Genomic DNA, 19860 nt, shown 5'->3' with positions numbered 1-19860 from the left:
CAATAATGAATAGCATAATTGCGAGAATGTGTCAGAAGAGAGGATTGGAATATGTGGATACTTGGAGGGCATTTGAGGACAGAAAGGAACTGCATGCGAGAGACCACTTTCATTTGAATGAGAAAGGACATAGGCATCTGGAGAGATTGCTGTTTTCTGAACGAGTTGGTGTGTCAATGCAGGGAAACTAGAATTTCCAGGGTGGATGGTAGCAGGAGTGGCCTCTTGTGGGAATGGGTGCTTGGGGGAAGGGGGGGGGGGCAACATCAGGTAACACTGAGTCCAGTGGGGGTCTGAAGGGGATAATAATAGGTATAGAAGCAGTGACATTTTTATTCTTTATACTAATGCCAGAAATATGCAAAATAAAGGAGATGAATTGGTGGCACTGATAGCATCAGCCCGGCCAAAGATTATTGGGATCTCTAAGATGTGGTTGCCAGAAGATGATATAATAACAGGAATAGAAGTTGCAGGGTACAGTATTTTTTAACAGGATAGGAAGGGAAAACACAGTGGTGGAATACTGCTTATGATAAGTGATAACTTATATCCTTTAAGAGTGGAGGCTTTGGAAGGCAGTGACGTTTTGAAAGCATATGGTGTGAGGTAGAGGTGGGCAAGACAGGATATTTAATGGGGTGTTGCTCCAAGCCAAGGAGCACAGACAGCGGGGAGTAGGAGATGTTTAGGCAGTTGAGCTTGGCAAGTGCAAGAAGAAGAATGATTGTAATGGGAGATTTTAACTACATCAGTATAAATTGGAAAGAGGAAAATGCGTGTAGTAATAAGGGAATGGAATTTTTAGAATTCTTGAGGGACAAATGTCTTAGGCAACATGTAATAGAGGGAACAAGCAGTTCAAGAGTTTTGGATTTGGTCATAGCATCAAAAGAGATAATAATAACTGAGATGACATCCCCCCCCCCAGTTAGAGACAGTGACAATGTCGTTTTGACTTGGAAGATGAATAGACATACAGGAGTATCAAAGAGAAAGGAATGTATGTGGAATTATAAGGCAGGTGATTATAATAGTCTTAAATATCAACTTGGGACAGTTTCATGGAGGAAAGAATTGGAGGGGGGAGATTAGTGCTTGGGAAATGTTAGCAGCAATAGTAAGCTGTATTCCACGACCGAAGAAGAGAACACAATTTGGTGTAAAGTGGATGACAAACAGTGACTAGTATGGTGTGGAAGGCAAAACTGGAACATAAGAAGAGATAGGTATTAAAAACCAAAGAAAATCCTAGGGAATTTTTTAGCTATGTGGCCAATGATTGTGGAAGAATGATATTGAGGGATAAAAATGGGAATAGAGTGACTGATGAAGAGGGCATAGTGGAGTTGTTCAATGAACACTTTATTGTTGTATTTCATCATGAAGAGGTAAGTTTTAATACTAGAGGGATATGGACGATTTGAGGTTTAGAGGTGCAAGAGGAGAGTGTGTTCCAAATACTGAGTACTCTGGATGTCAGTAAAGCTGTGGGACTGGATGGTATTTCACCACAGGGTTTTGAGAGAATGTACTAAAGAACTGACAGCTCCATTGACCTGTCTTTTGAATGAAAGTCTGGCTACATGAAAGGTACCCAAGGAATGGAAGGAAGGTAAGATAGTGGCATTGCATAAGGGCAGTAGCAGACTGGAAGTATTTAATTTTGGCCAGTTTGTGTTTCTTCAGTTGTTAAGGTCTTGGAGAAATTAGTGAGGGATTATATACAGCATTGGGCAGATGAGGGTAATGTTATCTGTGAGAATCAACATGGATTTGTTAAGGGGTGCTCTTGCTTTAGTAATATGATTGCCTTTTATAATAAAGTGACAAGAATGGTTGATGAGGGAAAGGCATATACTGTCATTTTTTTTGGATTTTGCAAAGGCATTTGATAGGGTACCACATGATAAGCTGATACTTAAGTTGCCGCACATGTGTTTAGACGTTGGGTTAGTGAACTGGAATTCAGGATTGGCTGTATGATAGGTATCAGAGAGTTGTGTATTGTGGGAGAGTATCAAGGAGGCAGAAAGTTACAAGTGGAGTTCCACAGAGCTCAGTACTGGGACCTGTATTGTTTAACCCTTATATCAATGACATTGTCAATGGATTGCAAGGGGATGTTCAGTTGTTTGTAGATGATGTGAAGCTGGGAAGGGTTATTAGTAATAGTGCAGATGTGGCAGCCCTGCAAGAGGATTTCAATAAACTGAACAGATGGGCAAATGAATGGGGGATGTTGGTTTAGTGCAGCAAAATGTAAAGTCTTGAAGTTTGGGATACATCGATGGGAGGCTTCATACTCAATGGGAGGAGCTGTAGTGGAGGAAATAGGGGAGACAAGAGATCTGGGGGTGATGATTGATAGAAAACTGAAATTCAGGGAGCATTTTTGCAAAGGTGGTGAAGGTAACCCAGAGGATTGCTGCAATACTGAGAAGGATGCTGACCTTCAGAGATAATAAAGTTATCATTCCATTATATAAGACTCTGATCAGACCACACTTAGACTATTGTTCTCAAATTTAGTCCCCAGGATTTGAAGGGGATAAATTAACTGTGGAAAGGGTACAGAGGCAGATAACAAAGATGGTTTCAGGACTGTACAATGTTAGTTATGAGGATCGGCTGAAGGAATGTGGACTGCAAAGTTTGGTGGATAGAAGGAGTGGTGATATGATCGAGACTTTTAAACTGTTGAGAGGCAGTTACAGGGTTGACACTGTGATTTCTTTCACTTGGTAGAACAGCAGGAAGGAGCAATGGCAAGGGGGGCCATCCTTGGAAGTTACAAAAGGAAGCTCTGAGCAAGAGGGTGAGGAGTGGTTTCTTTGCATGGAGGGTGGTTGAACCATGGAATGTATTGCCTGATAGATTGGTGAAAGCAAGAACAGTCAATGAGTTCAAGGAGTGGTATGATAGACTTCAAGGGAATAAATTATATGTTTATTTCCTAAGAAACTTTGTGTTTCTTAGGAAGGTCCTCCCATGATGAGTCTCTTGACTTCATGATAGCTTGAATAATAATAATAATAATTATTTTTTGTGGTCTGAAAGTGGTCACCAGATTATTACTTTTTTTTTAGAATTTTGCTAGCTTTTTCAGATGTACCCCAGACACAGGATGGTGGTGAATTTCTTGTGATTTGGTGGGGAAGAGGAGTGTCTGGGTTTGGAGCATTAATAGTTTTCTGATTTATCGGGGATTGTAGCCATTGAAGGTATCATCATCAGGACTTGAAAAATGTGCTTGTCTGTGATGAGTGAGAATTTTTAGTTGAGAAGTAAAAAAAAAATCATAAATTTCAGTTTAATCATCAAATTTATCTGCATAGTGCCGATTCCTTTATGTCATAAATGTTTTGTGCTTATCTTACTTATCACAGATTGAGCAATGCACAACATAAAAGAAGTATTTATTTTCTTAAAACATTTTATTATATTGATTCTAACCTAAATGTGTTTTGATTGTTTTCAAAGTTGTCACCATGTTGTATGACATCACTTCTTCTGTCCATCTGACAATGTTTCTGAGTTAGTCAAAATTAACAAATGCACTTTTGTAGTTATATATGTAGACTTAAGGGTTTTATTTTATTGAAATTTTTTTTTTTTAATTTTTATTTCTTTTCCTTGGTTGTTACCCTTGACTTCTTTGTCACCAACTGAGTTGCATCAGAATGTCTTTTTTGGATAGTCTCTCTAATTGTCCATTTTTCAGTATGTTCAATTCATTTCTCTCAGTATTTGTATATTTTATATTTTTAATTCTTAAATTTTTTTTTTATATACTTATGCTTGCATTGACATATCTATCTTGCATTGTTTTCTTATGATGCTAATTTGACTTTGAAATTTTAAAAATATTAATTATTTTAATTAGTATGTCTATGTCATTATCTTTTTAAAAATCCAGTTAGTACGAATAATCAATATATAAGATTGTACACCAGATTAAGGATTAGATAAGCTGATAACCCCATTCTAGAGACCAGGCATGGAACATTTTCAAGCCCATTCAGGTGTCCATTAAGCAGGGTGCAGGTCTCATACCAGGTAATGAAATTCATCTGCCACTTCAGAATATTCAGAAACATCCATGACTAGAGTTGGACTCGAACCTGCAGTCCATTGGTTGGAGAGCAAATATGTTAATCACTTGGTCAAACTAAGCCTGCATGAATAATAAAATGCAAAATTTCAAGCCCATCTGTGCAATATTATTGATATCAGTTTGCCTTGGTGGATCAAAATTTGGCAAAAAATGAAATTTATTGTACATCCTAAATCTTAAATTGATGAAGTTCCACCCTTTACCAGAGGAGAGTTATTTCATTATATAATTTTGACATTTTGAAGAGGAAAAAAAAATTGCAAATTGCCAAAAATAGCTTAAAACTAATTAATATCAAACATGATTTAACTACAAAACTGTTCCTAATGGAACAATTGATAATTAGTGTAATTTCATTGTCAGTCACCATGTCATTTTCTGTTTTCATTGTAGTCCTTCCAAATATATAATCATTTCAAATGATTATTTCATTTTTGTATAAAATAACATTTGCTAAAATAGTAGATGACTTGTTTATGTTTATTATCATCCCCTTTTAAATATCATTTTTTTTTTTACTATCTTATGCATTTTCCCTGTTTTTTTATTTAACGCATTGCATTTTTCTGTCTCAGTTTCTCTAACATTTCTTTTTAATGTTAATATTCTGAGATGTTCTTTTAGTATTTCATTTTACTGTTAATTTTCTATAATGTTGTTTTAGTATTTCATTTTTAATCCATTGATAGATGAACATCATATGGTCTTTTTTTTTTCTTTTGTACTGTTTTTGAATCGACAAACTTGATCTACCGCTGTGACTCTCTTACCTCTTTCATTGCTTCTGATATATTATTTTTCTTTGATATACCAATTTAGATTGTGTTTTCTTATCCAAGCTTATTTGGAAGATTTTTCTGTTTTTATGATTCTTTAATTTAAAGGCATATTTCTTTTTTGATATTTTACCAATTAAAAGCCACTGGGAACTTTTTTTAGTTTTGAATTATTTTGCTGCAGGTATATTGTGATTAAAAAAAAATCTATGATCCTCTTGTAGTTTTTGTATCAACTACTGATTTCGAATGTTTCTCTTTTTCATGGTCTCTCTTATTTCTCTTTGCTTTGTATATGTTGTCTTGTGTGGAGAAACTCAGGTTCTATGTTTTTATTATTATTATTATTATTATTATTCGTTACACCTCCAAGGAGTCAAAGACTCATCGCTGGAGGACACCTACTGTACAACTCTCCATCTCCACCAATACACTGAACCTCTACAACCACTCATCTACATCGACGCCATCTACTGTCCACCACAGCTAGTATTTTTTGTCTGTAAATTGCATGTGTTCTGAAGGGCCGATTTGTCTGTATGCACGATGAAAAACCCAAGTTTCCAGGAGAAAAAAACTCTGATACCTCTGTATGAGATTGGCTAACTCACTTTCAATTGAAAAAGTCAATATAAAGATTCCTGTCATGACTAGAATCGATCTTAGGCCTTTTCTAATCGAAGGACACTATGTACCATCGTTCTTCCAATTGTGTTATGGATGCACTTTCTTTATGCCAAATTTTACCATGCCATTGTTGTTTCATCTTAAGATTCATATGCCATATTCTCCATATTTACATTTTGAAAGCTAAGGTTATTGTTATCTGTTTTTGATAAAGTTATCATTACTTTAGTTAAAATGATATCTTTTGCTTTATTAGAGTAGTGTGTTAAAAAGTCATTAAAAAGTGACAACTAAGAGGAAGGCAAAGCAGAAGTGGGATGAGTCAAGAGTGGAAGAGGACAGAGAGGTGTACAGAGAGAGAAAGCAAGAAGCCAAGAGAGTTGTGGCACAGGCGAAGGCCATGGCATATCAAGATCAGTATGATCAATTACAAACAAAGGAAGGACAGAGAAAAATTTACCAACTAGCGAAATGTAGAAATAAAGCAGCAAAGGACATCTTACATGTGAGGCAGATCAAAGACACTGAAAGAAGAATGTTATGGAGGGATGTGGACATAAGAAACAGATGGAAAATATACTTTGAGGGACTTTTGAATGAGGAAAATGCAAGGACTCACAGAGGAGATGGGCAGCCTTCTGAGGGGATGGTGCAGAACATCTGTAGAGTGGAAGTGACGGAGGCCATGAAGAGGATGAGGAATGGAAAATCAGTGGGTCCTGACAGAATTCCAAAGTCCCCATCTACAAGGGTAAAGGGGATGCACAAGACTGTAAAAATTACAGAGGAATAAAGTTGATGTCCCACACAATGAAAATCCTAGAAAGGGTTCTTGATGGTAGATTGAGGAAGGAGGTGAAGATTGCAAAGGAACAATTTGGCTTCATGCCTGGTAGATCAACAACAGATGCTATCTTTGGGTTACGGCAGATGATGGAAAAGTATCGAGAGAAACAAAGGGAGCTACATCTGACATTTATTGATCTGGAGAAAGCATACAATAGAGTGCCAAAGCAAGAAGTCTGGAGGTGTTTGAGGGAGAAGAAGGTGCTGGTGAAATATGTCAGGTTGTTGCGGGAAATGTACAGAAATGTGAAGACAAGTGTTCGGACCTGTCTGGGACAGACAGAAAGTTTTGAAGTAGCAGTTGGCTTGCATCAAGGGTCAGCATTAAGTCCGTTTCTGTTTAATATTGTGATGGAGGTGGTAACAGAGGAGGTGAGAGAAGATGTGCCTTGGACAATGTTGTATGCAGATGACATCTTGCTGTGTGCAGATTCAATAGAAGAAGCGGGAACTAAACTGGAAAGATGGAGAAAAGTACTGGAAGAGAGAGGTATGAGACTGAGCAGAAGTAAGACAGAGTATATGTGTTGCACAATGGGCGGAGGACAGGAGACAGATCTAGAGCTGGAAGGAAATGTCATCAGGAAGGTGAGAGACTTTAGATACTTAGGTTCAACAGTGGAAGAAGATGGAGGAGGTGAGAAGGAAGTGGGATGCAGGATACAAGCGGGTTGGAGGAACTGGAGGGAGATGGCTGGAGTGTTATGTGATAAGAGGGTGCCGATCAATCTGAAAGGCAAAATCTATAGGACAGTAGTGAGGCCAGCTATGACATATGCTATAGAAACTGTGGCCCTGAGGAAAAATAACATCAGTAGGATGGAAATAGCAGAGATGAGAATGCTTAGGTGGATGTGCAGTGTGACCAGAAAGGATCATCTGAGAAATGACTATGTCAGGGGAACAGTGAACGTTACAAACTTAAAAGCGAAAATACAGGAGGCAAGGTTGAGATGAGGAGATGGTCATGTGATGAGGAGGGAGGATGAATACGGGGGAAGAAGGGTCATGCAGATGGATGTGCAAGTGTGGAAGTGTGGGCGGCCAAAGAAGAGATGGAGGGAGCTGGTAGAAGAGGACTTGAGGATGAAGAACTTGGATGTGGTGACAGCTCAAGACAGGAAGGTGTGAAGGAGACTCATTATAAACAGTGACCCCACTTAAGTGGGAGAAGCTGCAGAAGAAGAAGAAGTTAAAAAGTCATTATCTATATATGTTGGTGCATAAACCTGTCGCAGTGATTTTGTTCAGTTTGAACATTTTTGTTATTAGTTGGTATCCATTTCAGCAAGCTGCTGATGTTTGTTATGTATAAACAGTGATTGTTCAAGTTGTTTGTTTGCAGAACTATGTAAGTCTAGTACTTTGCTAATCTTCAGAATATGCTATTTTCTCTAATTGATATACTTATTATCTAGATCTGAAGAAAAGAAGTTAGATAAAGTTAAATATGATGATGGAAGAGGCAGCCATTATGGCTGGAAGAAGTATGCATCATCAAGTAATGCTCACTGGGATTGTCATTCTTTTAACTGCTTTTTTCTGGAGACTATCAGTTGGGTAGTAAGTATATTTTACAGGATTAAAAGCATGTAAAATAAATGTTTGATTTCAAACAATATATATATTATTTATTTATTTATTTATTTATTTTTGTCTGTTGTTAACCACCCTTACAGGTAACAAAAAGCCCAAAACATTAGAACCCAGAGGTAGCTATGTGGAACTGTCAAAATATGAAGGGAAATAACAACCATCTTGTGTATGTATGTAGTTTTCTATGTCTCTGTCACTACATCTGTCCACTGGTTGGTTTGTTTATTTTGCATGGAAAAAAGCACCCTGCAACCTCTATATGTAGAACTATAATGACTTTTCAACTCATCTTGAGCTGAAAAGTCATTATAAATATTCTATGCATCACAGGCAAGATTTGAACCCAGATATTTCTAAATAAAGAGCATTATTACTATTGACTTTGCTTTGTAGACACGTAATTTGTATATACGTATAAAAAGGTAGAAAAAAAAAGCAAAAATTAGGACCTAAAATGAAAAATGACTATATTTTGTATCAAATGTCAGTGGAAAAATAGAAACAGGAAGCTGCAATATTGCAAAAATAACCATTAAGGGAATGCATTATTTTCTTCTAATGATTAAAATAAATAGTTATTTATTTTAATCATTATTTGGAATTGGAATAGAACTTTAGATGAAGTAGTTTCATGCTGTTATTATTTTGAAGGTTTCAGTACTCAAAATTAAAACCATTGCTTTATGTTTGTGAGGTAGAACAGAAACTTCAGTATTTTTTCACATGTTGTGGGAGAGAGATCCAAATGGAATCTCTGCAATGGAGTCTGCAAAAAATTTTTAGATCTTCCAAACTCTTATTACTTTTTTTTTTTTTTTTTGATAGATCACTCTGCAGAATGGAAAAAAAAAAATCATGATTTTTTGAAATAACATAACTGGTTATTTTTTCCTTTTTGTATGGATGTTTGACAACCTATACATTCAACTCTCACTATAACAAACATTCTATAACAAATTCACTAACTAAACTATCAAAAAGAACTCACTAGTCACATAGAGTTCTACAGGAAATCACTGTAGTAAACTATCCAACAGTGAAGTTTATACATTTGTTTTAACACGTTCGCTGCCACACTACTTTGGCATGGTCTGTTCCCCCCTACGCCGAGCAGTTTTACTTCTTCAAGGTCAGTACGATAATCTCGTTACCGGAGGTAAACGTCCTATGAGTATACTCGTAGTTGGCTTGTACAGAGCATATACGGTCTATGAGAATACACAGTTTTGATGCTAGCCCCACAAGCCAAGCATTTTCACTTCTTCAAGGTCACTACAATAATCTCGTTCCCGGCGGTAAGCGTCATACGAGTATACTCGTAGCTGGCTTGTGAAGCAGGTTTACCCACTACGAGTATACTCGTAGTTGGCAGCGAACGTGTTAATCAGACTAATATTCCATGACATTGTCTTCATCCAATGAAGATGAAAGATGTCCCATCTTCTAGACCTAATTGAATTATTATAATGATGAATCAAATTAAAAATTAGTTTAATAATTGCAAAATTTTATCTCTGTCATTTCATCAAAAGCATAATACAAAACTGTAATGTACACATTGCCAATACGAAGGAAGCAAAACTAGTAAGACTACTACCTAAAGTAGTCCTAGGAGTGTGTTATTGAGTACCCTTTGTTGTTGGATAGGATAAACCCTAAAAATTATTGATTCTTGTAACTTAGTTATGCATATGTTATACTTGAAGCTCAGTTGCACTAGTTATGTGACCTATATCTATACCACACCTATATTCAACCTATATATTAAAGTCAGTCTTGGAGATAAGATGGAGGTAAGATAACAATGTATTACTCAGTCTAGCCATAAATACTGTTACAACTTGAACAGCACATAAACCTTTATCAGTAAATCATTTACAGCTTTTAGCATATACAAATCATGTGTATAACTTGTATATTATAGAACTCAATGTTCGAAATGTCCCTCTCTTTTGCCTTCATGATCCAAAGTCTGTGAGGTCGCATATCAATGGCAGCACACAGAGCATCCAATGGAAACACTGCCACTGCTTGCTCCAAATAGTGGTATGTGGTTGGACACATTCGCCTCCAATCACTGTTGTGTGGTCCTTGCCTTGTGTGCAGGGGCTGAGTCCTGTTGGAAGATCCACTGCTTACTATGAAACAAGGTGTTATTCAGGAGCTGTACTACAGGTTCCAGCATGGTGTCTTGATACACTTTGGTGGAAGTTTTGACACCTTTCTCACAGAAATGCAACTTGGATATCCCCTGATACATCATCCCCCACCAAACCATCACTGATACAGGGTGATGGCCTCTCTGAATCCTGAGTATATGATTAGGTATATGCCCCAGATGGGGAATATACCTGATCATTTTAGCATTTTAGATTTTCATTGAAGATGAAAATCTTCAATGAAAATCTTCTAATCTGTAAGAGGATATCTTTGTGTCTATTGTTTGCATACTGCCAAAGAAGAGCCTTTGATTTTATCACCCTCTACTGCATAATTTGTGGTGTTAGGCAGTGTCCAATAGAACAGCAATAGGCTCTCACCCCCAAGTCATCAGTTAGTACACGTGACATCGTTTTCTGCAAAACATTCATCTCTCGTGACATCACTTTCTGCATTCTCGCATGATTATGGTGGAGGTGTACCTTCACAGTTCTCACAATCTGTTTCGTCCTAATGCAGCATGATCAACCTGTTATTTGGTGGTCAGGTACGTCTTCTGTATTGTTATAATGGTTGACAATCTGATACACAAACATCCTACTGATATTCCAAGTGTTTTTCAGCATGTTGAAAATAACAGGTAGCTACATTTCAACCTTGTGAAGTGCTATGCTATTGCAGCTACATGGTTCTCTTAATCTCCCCATTTCGTGTTAAACAGTACAGCTAGACAACTCTCTCTCTCTCTCTCTCTCTCTCTCTCTACTGATAAACATGTGGATGTTGGCCTCACACAGTGTCACTAACAGAACTGGGCTCACACAATTCTGCGGGTAGCACGGAGCTGTGTGGAAGTTGTAACAGTATTTATGGCAAAACCGTGTATATATAATGTAATTTTATTTTATTTGCTTAGAATGTTTCAGATTCATATCTATGATAGTGCATTGACTTCAAAATTAGCATGTTGAGAATTCTAAAGAATGAAGCTCAAGTAAAAAATTAAAATATTTATCGTAAACATATAAATATATAGAACAGATACAAATTCTGTATATTAAGTAATCTGCAATCTCTAAAGAGATCATTTTCTCTAGTTGTTTATTAACTGTAGAAATAGTAGAAACTGTTTATTAACTGTAGAGTTACAGTTAATAAACAGTTTCTACTATTTCATATATATATAACCTTCAAATTCTTACTAAATACAGATTAACTATATGGCCATTCTAAAATTACTCTATATGAGCTCAAAGAAAATTCTTTCATTCTCTCATTCTTATGGTTAAATTCAAATCTTAGGGATGGTAGCAAACACTGTATTTTCACTTATGAAATTTTCCATATGAAAATTTTCTTTGTAGCATTGATTTTATGACTGTCCTATTTGTCTTTCTTTATTTTATTTATTTCTGTTCACTCATTCATTCACTGTGTCTTACCTTTCAAATTCCTTAGAATACAGAATTCCTTAGAAGACTTTATTTGACCAGCATACTTCCATATGTCTTCTAGTAAGCAGATTTCCTCAATGAAACTCTCCCTCACTTTTCTGAAGTAGGCATGAAGAATAACCGCTTAGAAAATAGGAATACATTAAATGAGCAGTTCCGAATGTACTTCCAATAAAAGGAATTTATTACAGATTCTGTCTTGCTCCTTGGAACAAATATCACTTGCTTCTCAACAAGCAATAACGTTCTCACTAATATAAGAAGGTTTGATACATCATATTGTTCTTCAAATATGAACTTCACAGTACCTTATTGGAGACTAGTTAAAGATGCATATAAAACTTTGCCAAGATCACAAAACTTAGGTAGTTTATTCCACCTTTCTAGCTCTCCTTCCTTGCTTGCCTACTTGTTTTTCTATCATATCTGTTACTAAGATTCAAAGCGAAACTCAAGTGACAACGTGGCTACCATTAGTACAGTGATTGGTTGCTACACGTGTTTGGCATAGAAACACTACTGTAGACAACATTAATTACTATATAATTTACAAACAACATTTCTGTGTTATTATTATTATTATTATTACATTACACCTCCAGGGAGTCCAAAGACTCATTGAAGGGGGGTGGGCACCTACTCTACATCTCTCCACCACTCAATCCACTAACTACTACTTACATCATCTACACCAACGTCATCTACCGCCGACCACCGCCACTAGTATTTTCACATTCAACTCCATCAACCAGGCCGGCATTCCTTAGGTTATTCCTTAGAATTACAACATTACAGTGGGCAAGCTAACTATTTACACCCATTTAAGTCTTCTTTTATATCACTAACACCAAACCACATGTGGCTCAAGTAATATTAAGCATATAACTGCATTATTAAATGCGAACAGACTCATCTATATTTTTAGATTACTTTATCATATTACAAAAATGTATTTTTCATTACTGAGATTTTCACTCAGTATATATTATTATTATTATCATCATCATCATCTGTGATCTCCAGGGAGTCAAGGACTCATCAAGAGTAACTATAAATCACCCAGACTTCATGGATGTCTCCCCCCCATGTTCTCTCCCCACCTTCCATATAATGAAAAATTTCACCAGACGATTTCCTATAACACCCATTCAAAAGTTTATAGACCTCTATTATATCACTCCTCTTTCTCCTGTTAACCAGAGTCTGTAATCCACGTGCTTGCAATCTGCCCTCATAATCTAAATCCCATAATCCAGATATAATCTTTGTAACTCTTCTTTGCACCCTTTCCACAGCTTCTTTATCTCCTCGGAACCCAGGAGACCAAATTTGCACACAATAATCCTGGTATGGTCTTATCAAAGCCTTATAAAGAGGCAAAATGATTTCCTTATCCTTAGATGTTAAGGTTCACTTCAACATCACAATTATCCTCTGTGTTGTATTTACAACTTTGCTATGTGGCCTTTGAACTTCAAATTCCTATCCACCATAACACCAAGATCCCTAGCCTCATCAGTTTCTTGTAGCATAACCCAGCTAATATAATATGCCACTGGAAATCTCATCATGCCAGAGTGCATACCTTTACAATTACTAGCATTAAACTGACAGCCATTTTTGTTTGCCCAAGTTCCCAGCCTATTCAAATCATTTTGTAAGTGCTGGATATCAGTATCATTCTTGATTGCCCTGCTTATCTTTGCATCATTTTCCAAGAATTGCACATCTCCTGTTATACCCTTCCTAACATCATTAATGTATAGACTGAACAACAATGCCCCAAGGACTGAACCCTGAGGTACACCACTGGTCACATTAAATCTGATGGATTCACACTCACCATATGCAACTTTCTGATATTTGTTTTTGAGAGAAACATGTGATATGAAATTAAGAATTATCAACAGATTAACACAAGAAGATTATTTAATATATTGCCAGATATTTCAGTTTGAAAATAACAAACTATCATCAGTGGCTTGACAGGAAACAGTCTTTTATAAGTTAGAATACAAACAATTGATCATTCAAAATTAGAAAGAGTCGTGTGATGTTACATTGCTAATCATGATATCATTTCACTGAAGAAATGTATACATAAGAGTGCAGAAATAAATTACATGTATAAGTTCACAATGTCATACAAAAAACTTAATTTATAAAATCATATTAAAGATATCATTAGACAGATGTAGTATCGAGAAGGTATCAAAAAAAAAATAATAATGTGTTATTCGGATCAAACTTTCCCATATTTTTGACAAGGATATGCAGTCATTTCAGTTCAAGTTAGGGCATTGAAGTAAGGTCTCAGCACTCTCTTTGAATAGGCATTCGAATTTATATCAGCATCTGTGTACTGTACGCCCACATATGCGAGCCCCTTTGACACATCTGTTCATTTCAGAAGGAGAATCCATTCCGATAATAGGCTAATCAATCTGTATTGTGGGATGAGTTGTTTATTATTACATATCGGAAAATTAACTTATCTTTTATGAATATTGTAGTTTATAAAGTGGTAACTATTTTGCTTGTATAACAGTTGGAAAAGTTTACATATAAAGCACGTGATTTTGCATGTTGGTGACCAATTTCGTACATTACCTGATTTCTTTCTCCCCTTCAACATGAATTGACTTTTCTTGGCACTGAGCCAACTGAGATTCTCGTATCTGTGGTGGGACAGTAGAAGGCAAGTTTAGACCAGAGAATGTTGTGGTTTGTCTCTACTCCATGTTGCGGCAATCCAGACATCGGATTTGTTGTGAAGAATATAAGATTGATATTCTTGTATTCTTTTTTCTATAGAGCATCCGGTTTGTCCAAAGTAAGAAAGATGGCAATCACATGGAACTTGGTATACACCAGGAAGAGACACAGTAGAGCGTTTATCTTTAGACGATGGGAAATAAGTGGATATTTTATTGATAGGAATATAAGTAGCTATTAGATCATATTTCTTCAGAATTCTTGAAATTGGTTCTGAAATTCCGGAAATATATAGGATTGGAACTCAATGTATAGATTCTTTGTTGTTTTGGTTTGGTTTGTAGGATTCAAACAGATGTTGTTTGGTCCTTTCAGAGAAACTGTTTAACTTCATGTAATGTTTGATAGTAGAAAGTTCTTTCTGTAACTGCTGGGGAGTTTAACAATTAGTTCTAGCTCATCGTATTAAACATTTAACGATTCCTGTCTTTTGAGAAAGATGATGAGCAGATTGTTTGAAAATGTAACATCGTAAAAGTGGGTTTTCTGTAAACAGATGTAGTTAAATTACCTGATGGTGAGTGGAAGAGAAGGATGTCTAAAAAGGATAATTTGGTATCTTTTTCAATTTCCATAGTGAACCTCATACGAGGGTGTAAAGTATTGATTTTGGCTAAAAAGAAAGGTAAGGAATCTCTGTTGTGAGGCTGCACTGCAAAAATGTTGTCTATATATCTAACCCAGAATGAAGGTTGTGGGTATATAGATGAAAAAAGGATGTCTTCTAAATGCTCCAAATAAAAGTTGACTAGAGCAGGGGAAAGTGGACTTCCCATGGCAGTTCCATCTATTTGCTTGTAGAATTTATTTTGACAAACGAAATATCTGGAGTGTATTATGAATCTGAATAATTTTCCGATATTATTATTATTATTATTACATGATCCCTCCAGGGAGATGATCCCCCCAAAGACTCATCGAGGAAGTAAATAGGATACTACATGAAAGGCTGTTGCATAAACTGGAGGTAGACTGATATTCCATCTGTCCCTAAATTCTTATTCAGGTTATGCAACAGCTCTTCAATCTCATTTTCATGGACTCTTCATCCAATGGTAGTAGTAGCAGCACTGTGCACCATGTTACATACACTGGTTGATTTATCTTAGCAAAGTGAGCACTCGCTAATTGAACAATCTCATTAGCTTCCGACACTCGAGTTCCATCTACATTCAGTAAAGTTATTCTTTCACATTTATTCTTTCTTTTGCTTGCAGCATAATGATAAAATTCTTTTGGATTGCCTTTACCTTGCTTGGCCAGTTTCTTTTCTGAAACTGGCCAAGCAAGGTAAAGAGGTTTATATATTTCATAACTCCTCTCACCCTTTATTCTCACGATATTCTTTCCACATCATCTTTTTCTTGTTGATCTCTTGCTTAATAAGGTTGCGCATCCATTTCACTCCCAACCTATTTATTCTTCAAACACTAGTGATACATTCAGATATCACCTCATTTAAGCACTTTTTCAAATATTCCCATGCATTACTTATATTCCCCATTCAGAACCTGATACCATGGGACCAAACATAGTATAGTATTCTCCTAAGGTGATCATAATTTCCATCTCTGTAGTTCAACATGTAATCTGTTCTAATCAAAGCATCAATACAATTTAATACTTTCCAAGAAAGCACACAGCATGATCACTGTCACCCACTAGTGGTAAAATAGCCATATTCTTTACAGAGACTTCTGACACTATGAGCAAATCCAACTCTCTTTGACCTTGAATTCCTTCTTTCACATGCTGCTTGAGAAAGTTGTCTTATAAAAATACAATAAATTCCTCTTCTTTCTTATCATGAGATTTCTCATTTACCCATTCAATGTTTGGAAAATTAAAATCACCCATAATGATCACTCATTTGCTACCCATAAGACTAAATTGCCATTGCATTTCTTCATCCCCTACAACTGAACCACCAGGTCTGTAGCGTTTCTCCCCTAACTGAACTTAAGTCATCTGATATCATTAGTAGTACTCCTCCTCCTCTCATTCCTAAAAATAGTATACTCATTACACTTAATTCCAGTTACCAGATCTGATTTTGATAGCCAGGTTTCACTAATGCCGACAATCTTAAGCCACATCATATTCAATAAGGTTGCATATTCAGTGAACTCAACCCCTTTGTTTCTGATGCTCCTGGCATTTGTGTATAGACATAATAAATTACTACCCAGCCTATTCTTATAATTCAATATGCAATTTATTTGACCTTATTGTAGAACTTTCTCTTTTCCCTCCCTAGACATACTTAAAAAAGTCTGAACCCAAATCATTTTTTCACTCCTTTACCACATACATAACCATGTTTGAAGACATTCATATCTTTATCACGTTTACATACCATAGCTGAACTTTCACACACATTTTCCCATTCCTCCCTTGATGATTTAGTTTGGTTTGGTTTGATTTACAATGGAATGATAACTCTTTTATCTCTGCAAGTAAGCGTCCTTCTCAGTATTGCAGCAATCCTCTGAGTTACCCTCACCACCTTTGCAATATGTTCCCTGAATTTCAGTTTTCTATCAATCATCACCCTTAGATCTCTTGTCTCTCCTACCTCCTCCAGTACAGCTCCTCCAATTGAGTATGCATCCTCCCATCAATGAATCCCACACCTCAAGACTTTACATTTTGCTGCATTGAACCGATACCCCCATTCATTTGCCCATCTACCTAGTTTATTCAAATCCTCTTGCAGGGCAGCCACATCCGCACTATTACTGATAATCCAGCTTCACATCATCTGCAAACAACTGGGTGTCCCTTTGCAATCCATTGACAATATCATTAATATAAAGGTTGAACAATACAGGTCCCAGTACTGAGCCCTGTGGAACCCCACTTGTAACCTTTGCTTCCTTGATATTGCCCCACCATACACAACTGGCAGAAAAAACCCTGCTGTCCATTCCCAAGACCAGCTTACTTGGCTATGACTTGACTAAGTTCCTCATGTCATAGACGGGAATCGAACCTAGGACACTCCTTCCCCAGGCATATGGTTGCAAAACACAAAGCCACTAGGCTAACGGTGCGGACAGAGGATTTGAATAAACTAGACAGATGGGCAAAGAATGTAAAGTCTTGAAGTTTGGGATACATCGATGAGAGGCTGCATACTCAATTGCAGGAGCTGTACTGGAGAAAGTAGGGGAGACAAGAGATCTGGAGGGCGGGGGTGATGATTGATAGAAACCTGAAATTCAGGGAATATATTGCAGAAGTGGTGAAGGTAACCAAGAGGATTGATGAATGCCGAGAAGGATGCTGACCTACAGGGATAAAAGAGTTATTGTTCCATTATATAAGACCCTGATCAGATCATACTTAGACTATTGTTCTCAAATTTGGTCCCCAGGATTTGAAGGGGATAAATGAACTGTGAAAGGGTACAGAAGCAGATAACAGAGATGGTTTTTAGGACTATACAGTGTTACTTATGAGGATCGGCTGAGGGAATGTGGACTGCAGAGTTTGGTAGATAGAAGAAGGAGAGGTGATATGATTGAGACTTTTAAACTGTTGAGAGGTAATTACAGGGTTGGCACTGGGGAGTTCTTTTGTTTGGTGGGACAGTGGGAAGGAACAATGACAAGGGGCTATCCCTGGAAGTAACATAAGGAAGCTGTGAGTGAGAGGGTGAGGAGCAGTTTCTTTGCATGGTGGGTGGTGGAACTGTGGAATGCATTGCCTGATAGAGTGGTGAGAGCAAGAATGGTCAATTTATGGTCTACATTAAAAGCTGCCCAAATTTAATTCTTTTCTAAAAGTTTTTTACTTGTCATTCTTTTTAATGTGATATTCATTTTTATTGTATTTAAAAAGTGATAATTATTTCTGATTTCAAATCCACTAAATCCACCATTTCCTGAACTATGATGAAATTATCGCTGTCAGCAATAACATAGTCAACAAGGGTTTTCTTATTTCTTGTGTCTTCCTCTACATACATTTATGTACATTTTTATGTTGGAACATAGTGTTAATATTGACTAGGCCTTATCCCGAGTAAAAATCCAGCAGATACTTACCATTATTATTAATTAGCCTTGCCTCTTTCTTCAAATTTTCTCTAAATGTTTCTGTATGCTTAGGAAACTCATTTCCTACTCTGCTATTTAAGTATCCAACGAGGACCACTTTTTTTCTATTTTCTTTATGTTATCTGCCTGCTCTAATGACTTGAAAAGTTCTCCACTTCTTCCTGAGGAGAACCTTCTGTGGGACCATAAGTGCAAATAAGTTTCAATCTCCATTTTCCCATTTTGAAGTTTTCATACATAACTCTACTTGCAATTGCCTTCTAATCAAAAAGTTTATATTCATATTTGTTGTTGAATGCTATTTCTACTCTTTCCTTTCCTTGATTGTTATTGCCTGAATATAGCATCTCCCAGTTAAGTGACTCCTTAATTGTTCACTTCCTTTTTTTTTTCCATAAGACATAAGATTAAAAAATACTTACTATGGCTTTCTTTGTTTGAATTTCCCCATAATGAAATAGAAGAATGCAAAAGAAATGAGAAAGGATCATTCATTAAGTCCACTACTGTTCAGTGTTTTAGTGAATGAAAATAATAACAGAACTAAAAGATAAGAAATTAATTTTTTTTTTTTCTGTTACTCCTATACATGAGAGCCAGACAGGTGATTCATTTAATGTTTGTTCTGGGTGCATAGCAAATAAATGCTGTGTGCAGGCAAACAACAAAATGAAGGTGAACAACGTGCAAATTAATTAAAATTTGATAATAATACAATAAATCTGATTTACTATGCAGATGATGGATAGCCGTATACAAAAGATAATTTACAAAGAGAAGTATTTCCAACAGATTTGTTAAACATATACTGTAATATGGAAATATCAACAAAAAACAAAAGGAAGGTGAACATCATGTAAATGGAATAAAAGATTTATAATAATATAATAAATCTAATTTACTATGCAGATGATGGGTAGCTATATGCAGAAGATAATTTACAAAGAGAAATATATCCAACAGATTTGCCATACATATACTGTAATACGGAAATATCAATAGAAAAAAAAAAAAAAGAACAAAACAAAAACACTTGTGATGTTTAAGCAGCCAGTCTAGTGTAACCAACAAATAAACAGAAATAATAGAACTCATTATATACAATTTATGGAATCAACTACCATTTGCGATAAAAAGATTGTTAAGACTGATAATTTCCTCGCCACTTCACATAAAACTCGAGCTGGTATACTATCCAATCCCACAGCTACATTCACATTAAGGTTCTGTAATATACTATGCACTTCCATTTACCTCAGTTGCTGTATAAGCCTTTGCTCTCTCATTCCTGCAATATCACCACCCAGATGATATACTCTTGCAAAGTGTTCACTTCGTAATTCTACTATTTCCACTGATTCAGTTACCACCTTACCTTCAGCATTCCTTAAAATCATTCTGCCATATACATTATTTCCTTTTACTTGCAGTATGTTGAAAGAACTGTT

At 36.2% G+C, this 19860-nt stretch overlaps 1 protein-coding gene across 1 annotated transcript in view; it reads left to right on the top strand.

Annotated features, from left to right (window-relative positions):
• LOC150106685 (uncharacterized) overlaps positions 1 to 19860 on the top strand; it is a 250285-nt gene that overhangs the window by 57906 nt on the left and 172519 nt on the right. Inside the window, exon 3 of the mRNA XM_090392633.1 lies at positions 7785 to 7929. Within this exon, the coding sequence (XP_090248759.1) occupies positions 7785 to 7929 (145 nt within the window). The remainder of the gene's footprint in view (positions 1 to 7784; positions 7930 to 19860) is intronic.

This window comes from Typopeltis vanoorti, chromosome 5, assembly GCF_054136105.1.
Source record: "Typopeltis vanoorti isolate ZY-2024b chromosome 5, IOZ_Tvanoo_1.0, whole genome shotgun sequence".
Classification (NCBI taxonomy): domain Eukaryota; kingdom Metazoa; phylum Arthropoda; class Arachnida; order Uropygi; family Thelyphonidae; genus Typopeltis; species Typopeltis vanoorti.
The sequence above is the reverse complement of the archived record's forward strand: the minus strand, read 5'-3'. Positions and strand labels throughout refer to the sequence as shown.